At 63.6% G+C, this 5685-nt stretch overlaps 1 protein-coding gene across 1 annotated transcript; it reads left to right on the top strand.

Moving 5' to 3' along the window:
* Window positions 1-242: 242 nt before the first annotated feature.
* Window positions 243-5056, top strand: MNX1 (motor neuron and pancreas homeobox 1). Its single transcript, XM_042927679.1, has 3 exons — window positions 243-1012; window positions 3890-4050; window positions 4631-5056. The coding sequence occupies exons 1-3, from the start codon at window positions 289-291 to the stop codon at window positions 4991-4993; spliced, it is 1248 nt and encodes a 415-aa protein (XP_042783613.1). The 5' UTR covers window positions 243-288; the 3' UTR covers window positions 4994-5056.
* The last annotated feature ends 629 nt before the right edge of the window (window positions 5057-5685 follow it).

Here is a 5685-nt window from a genome sequence, read left to right as displayed (position 1 = left end):
GGTCCAGCGCACAGAGCCGGGCTCCCCGGCCCGGCGCGTCCGGGCACTCGCCTGCGAGTTTGTGCAAAGCGCGTGCGAGCGCGGCCCGGGGCGGGGCCCGCACGGAGGAGGCGCCCGGACCATGGTCACCCTCGGCTGAGTTTCCGGCGGCGACTTTGATTATTGGCAAATAATCACCATAACAATACCGCACCCTGGGGCTCGCCACCACCACGCACGGAGTCCGCGAGCCCGCACGCGGCCGCGCCACCCGCCGCCCGGCCCTGCTCGCCAGCCCCACACAGGCCGATGGAAAAATCAAAAAATTTCCGCATCGATGCGCTGCTGGCCGTGGACCCCCCGCGAGCGGCCTCCGCGCAGACCGCGCCGCTGGCCCTGGTCACGTCGCTCGCGGCCGCCGCGTCTGGCCCCGGGGGCGGCGGCGGCGGCGGCGGCGGCGGGGCGAGCGGCGGCGGGGCGAGCGGCGGGGCCAGCGGCGGCTGCAGCCCCGCGTCCTCGGAGCCGCCCGCGGCGCCCGCCGACCGCCTGCACTCCGAGAGCCCCTCGCCGCCGCGCCTGCTGGCCGCGCACTGCGCGCTGTTGCCCAAGCCCGGCTTCCTGGGCGCGGGCGGCGCGGGCGGCGGCGCGGGCGGCGCGGGCGGCGGCCCCGGGGGGCCCCACCACCACGCGCACCCGGGCGCCGCCGCCGCCGCCGCCGCCGCTGCAGCCGCCGCCGCCGCCGCGGGGGGCCTGGCGCTGGGGCTGCACCCCGGGGGCGCGCAGGGCGGCGCGGGCCTCCCCGCGCAGGCCGCGCTCTACGGCCACCCGGTCTACGGCTACTCGGCGGCGGCGGCGGCGGCCGCGCTGGCTGGCCAGCACCCGGCGCTCTCCTACTCGTACCCGCAGGTGCAGGGCGCGCACCCCGCGCACCCCGCCGACCCCATCAAGCTGGGCGCCGGCACCTTCCAGCTGGACCAGTGGCTGCGCGCGTCCACCGCGGGCATGATCCTGCCCAAGATGCCCGACTTTAACTGTGAGTACCGCGCAGCCCCCGGGCCCGGAAACGAAGCCAGGGGAAAACGGGGGGAGGGGGAGTCCTGGCACACGGTTTTCCCGCGCAGCCTCGGCCGCCGGCCGCCGCCTGCCTCTCGCTCTCCGCTGGAGAGCGCGGTGGAAGCGCCGCGAGGCCGCCTCGGCTCCGCCCGGGGCCCGCGAAGACTCGTGCGGACTGCGCGCGGTGGGATCGGCGGCGAGTTACTGAAATGGCCACGCGCGGGCCCTGCTTTCTTTCTCTTCCTCTCCTAACGGGAAGGGGCAGCTGGAGGTGTGAGACTCGAATCTAATGATTAACCGGCAGGCTAGAGAAGGAAGTGGTGAGGGAAGGCGAGCGAGGAGCACCCGAGTTAGGCTGGCCTGGGGATTGAGGCCCCCCGGAGCCAGGGGCTTCTCTCCAGGGAAACGGACTTGACTTAGGTACCGCGTTCTGGGTTCTGGAGGGACCCCCGGTCCCTCCCAAGAGGAGAGATTCAGGAGCACAGAACAAGAAATGGGCTTCAAGAGGCCAGGGCCGCAAGGCCAGGTCCCTGGCGACGCTCCGGCCGTCTGCGGGGTTGAGCCTGCCTCTGTGAGGGCGCCTGGGCCGCCGTGTGATGCCCAGGAAGCAGATGGCCTGACCCCAACCGAGCGTCGACGGTGCGCTCCTGCGGAAGGGGAGATACGTCTCTTTCAGCACCCCCATCTCGGGAACTCTGGGTAGCAGGTGCCCGCCCAGAATTGGAGGTCCCCAATACAGAGCGAACCCCTCCCCAAGGTAGGAGCAAGGGAGGGCTGGCCACCCCCACCCGGAGGAGAGCGGCGAGACTGTGGGCAGGTGGTACACCTCCAGGAGGCCTGGGCCCCCTCGTCTTTCCTGGCCCGAGGGCAGGCACACTGGGCTGGCGCTCCGGGGAGTCTGCGTCTCCTGTCGGCTCGCCCCACCGGGGCAGCATGCGCAGGCTGATGCATAAGACTTTACGCTTTCAGCTGCAGAAGACCCAAACAAAGAGACCCCATTGTTTCCTTCTGGGTGGATGTGTTTAGACTGGGGAGATGCAGGCATAGGAGGGGAAAAAAGCAAAAAAGAAAACAAAAATAAGCACTTGGCAGAATTGAGATCCCTCTGCTAGAAGCCGTGGTTGTGACTAAACAGAGAAAAGCCAGGACCCTGAGGCTGGAGAAGTCACAGCCAGGTGAGAAAATCCCTGCGTGTGCACTGTTGGCCCACAGCCCACCCCAGGCGTTTCCCAGCTCAGCTCCCACAAGACCCTCATGGCCACCGAACGGCCGGCCGGCGGGAAGTCAGCCCATCCTGATCCCTACAGGGAAACCTCCAGCTCAACTCTTGTCTCACCTCATGTCTGAACCTGCTGATCCCGGGTCAGCCAAACCCAGGGCACTCTTCCCGGGCCTGGTCGCCAAAGCCTCCAAACCCCTGCTCACGGAAAGCCACCCCATGGATTTCCCCTTATGATCTGCATCTCCCTCGGAGGGGGCTGCTGGCCTGCACACAGGCCTCCCCTGGGCACTGGGTCCCCTGACCACGGCCGGGGGTGGGGGGCAGGCGTTGTTCTCCTGGGCCTGCGTGGAACTCAAGGTCGCTCAGAAAACCGGTGAAAGCCACATCCCTTTGCCAACACACTTCACCCATCCCTGATTCCTAATCTTGACCCAGAGGTAGCAGAGTGAAAACCCAGGCAGCTTTAAGTTTAGAACAGAAATCTGAACGCCGAGTCCTAAAGGGCAATAATAAGCCGGCCAGGATGCCGGCGTCTGTCCTGAGGGTTCCTCTTCTGGTCGCTGGAAAACCTGTTTGGTTTCCTTAATAGGTTGTCTCTGCTGTTGGATGGCATGTCCCAAATGGTCCCTTTGGAGCCAGTGTTTTAATTAAAGTTCTAATGTATTGTCAAGTTGGGAATTGGGGCCTCATTTAACTAAAGCTGGGGGCGTGGGCCTTCCCGTAAAGCAAATTGCCCACCCCGGGGGCCTAAGCTCAGCCGCTGGACTGGCCTCTTTTCTTCCCTTCCCTTTATTGTCTAACACTTGTCAGGCTCCTGGGACATCAAGGCAGGTCGCATTTTGAGGTCACAAAATTCTCTGTGATGTAACCGTGTGAAATTATGTAAATACAGCCAAGGGACCTCCTTGAACACTGGAAAGCCGGATCCCCCGCCCCTTTGCCTAGGCCTTCCATTTGCAAAATGAGACTTGTTCTGAAAAGGCTTCCAGTCTCCCTGGGCTCTGCCCCTCTGCGACCTGGGTACGGGGCTGTCGGGAAGAATTTTCAGTGGGGGAGTCTGGTGAATTCACATGTTCGGGCCCAGGATTTGGTCCTTCTCCGGCCTTCCTCCTTTTTCCTTTCCCCCTTCTCCTACGTACTTAAGGAGGTGGCAGTGGGAATCCCACACCAGTCCTTTGCTGGCTGGGAAGAAACGGGACTGGTGATTCCTGGGACCTGTCTCTTTGAGCCTGGGCTGGGGGAGGACTCGGTGAGGAGTGGGAGGAGGAGTGCCCCTCTGGCCTCTGCTTCTGGCCTGTCCACCTTCTTCTACGCCGCCCGCCGGGTGCACAGGGCTGCTGTGTGTGAGGGACTCTCTTTAATCAGAACGCCCAGGCCCTGGGTTAAAAAAATTTGGTCCCGTTAAACCCGAACTTGCGTGGCTCCACCTGGCATCCGGAGCCTGGGCTCCAGGGCCCCCTCCAGGCACCCCCGCGTCCCTGGGGAGAGGGCGTCCACACTGAAGGCAGAGCGGTGAGGCCCTGGGCTGGTGGGCCAGGCAGCAGCCTCGCACGAGTGGCACAGGGCGCATTGGGTGGCAGTGGGGGCGGGAGGCCTGAGCCAGACTTCCAGTGTCATGCCCCTCTCTGTCCCCAGCCCAGGCGCAGTCCAACCTCCTGGGAAAGTGCCGTCGGCCCCGCACAGCCTTCACCAGCCAGCAGCTACTGGAGCTGGAACACCAGTTCAAGCTCAACAAGTACCTGTCGCGGCCCAAGCGCTTCGAGGTGGCCACCTCGCTAATGCTCACGGAGACCCAGGTACACAGCCCCCCCCCCCCCCCCCCCCGACAGCTCACCCCCTGCCTTGTCACCTGTGCACCCCTGGCCCTCTGCTGGCCTGAGCACCTGGAGGCCGGTGGGGGGGGGGCGGCTTTTGGACCCTTAGGGGGCGGGTTCCTGTCCTGGGAGAGTTAGCATCCGCCCTGCCAGGGCTCACTTACCAAGCCCAGAGGTCCGATTCGGTAGGTTGGGCTGAGACCCAGAAATCTGCATTTGAAGGACACTTCACCCCCTCTTCCATTCCGAAGCAGTGGTCCCCAGGCCACATTTGAGAAATTTTATTCCAAAAAGAGAGCAGGGGATGTGTACAGGTTTACAGATATGTCCTCTAGGTGCTCCGGCCCTATCTGGACAGTGCCAGAGCACCCCCAGAAAAAGTCTCCTTGGAGCCCCCCAGCCCCACTCTGGGGGGCGCTGGTGCCTGGGGGGGGCACCCCTTCCCCTGAAGCCCACTCCTGGGCCTTGTGAGGACCGGCGAGGTGCAGGTGCAGACAGGACTCCAGAGAGAGGACCCGTAGGGATGGAGCGGCCAGTTTCTCACGCCGTCTTGTGCCCTCAGGTGAAGATCTGGTTCCAGAACAGGCGGATGAAGTGGAAACGCAGCAAAAAGGCCAAGGAGCAGGCGGCGCAGGAGGCTGAGAAGCAGAAGGGGGGTGGGGGCGCCAGCAAAGGTGGCCTCGCGGAGGACAAGGGGGACGACGAGCTGCTGGGGCCGACGGCTGCCGGGGACAAAAGCGGCGGACGCCGCCTGCGGGACTTGAGGGACAGTGACCCTGAGGATGACGAGGACGACGACGACGAGGACCCCTTTCCCTACAGCAATGGCACGGGAGCGCACGCCGTCTCCTCCGACTGCTCGTCTGAGGCCGATTCCCCACCCCCGCGGCCCAATGCACCCGGGCACCAGCCCCCGCCCCAGTAGGGGCCCCGCGCCCCAGGGCAGCCCCGCGGCCCCCAGGCACCAGCCTCCGCCCCAGGAGGGGCCCTGCGCCCCAGGGCAGCCCCGCGGGCCCCCGCCTCGAGGCCGCGCGTCCTGGGGCAGGTTCGGGCGCCGTGCCTGTCTGCTCTCCCAGGGACCGAGAGAGAGGGAGGTCCGACGGGTGCACCCTTGAACTCCTGTCCTTTTTAATTTAATTTTGGTTAGTGTTGGGGGTGCTGTTTGTCAGACGACCTGAGCGCCACCAGGGGAAGGCCCCCACTCCTCCCCACTCCTCCCCACTTCCTGAATGGAGAAGGCCGGGACCTACAGTGTTGGACGACCTGGAAAACTTGAGTATTGAAAAAGGGAAACTGTTTTGTGCTTACCTATCTGGGGGGAACTTTATGTCACGAGCTTTCAAACTGCTGGAAATCTCAAAACTGTACTGTCTTTATTTTTGTACATTGTATTTATATATATATATATAAAGAAACGACTACTTATGCATGCTAAATTATTATTTAGCTTCTCCCATCGCCCACGATGGAATGTAAAATAAATTGGTTTTTTTACTGGGTGAGAGTGCAGATCTTTGGGGGGGTGAGTTAGGAAAGCGGACTTTACTATTTTTGTTTTTGAAATGAGGGGTTGGGTGTTATTCCACCGACCGAAGGTGCAAATCAGACTTGCCAACC

The sequence above is a fragment of the Panthera leo genome, chromosome A2, assembly GCF_018350215.1.
Source record: "Panthera leo isolate Ple1 chromosome A2, P.leo_Ple1_pat1.1, whole genome shotgun sequence".
In the NCBI taxonomy this organism is placed as follows: Eukaryota; Metazoa; Chordata; class Mammalia; order Carnivora; family Felidae; genus Panthera; species Panthera leo.
The sequence above is the reverse complement of the archived record's forward strand: the minus strand, read 5'-3'. Positions and strand labels throughout refer to the sequence as shown.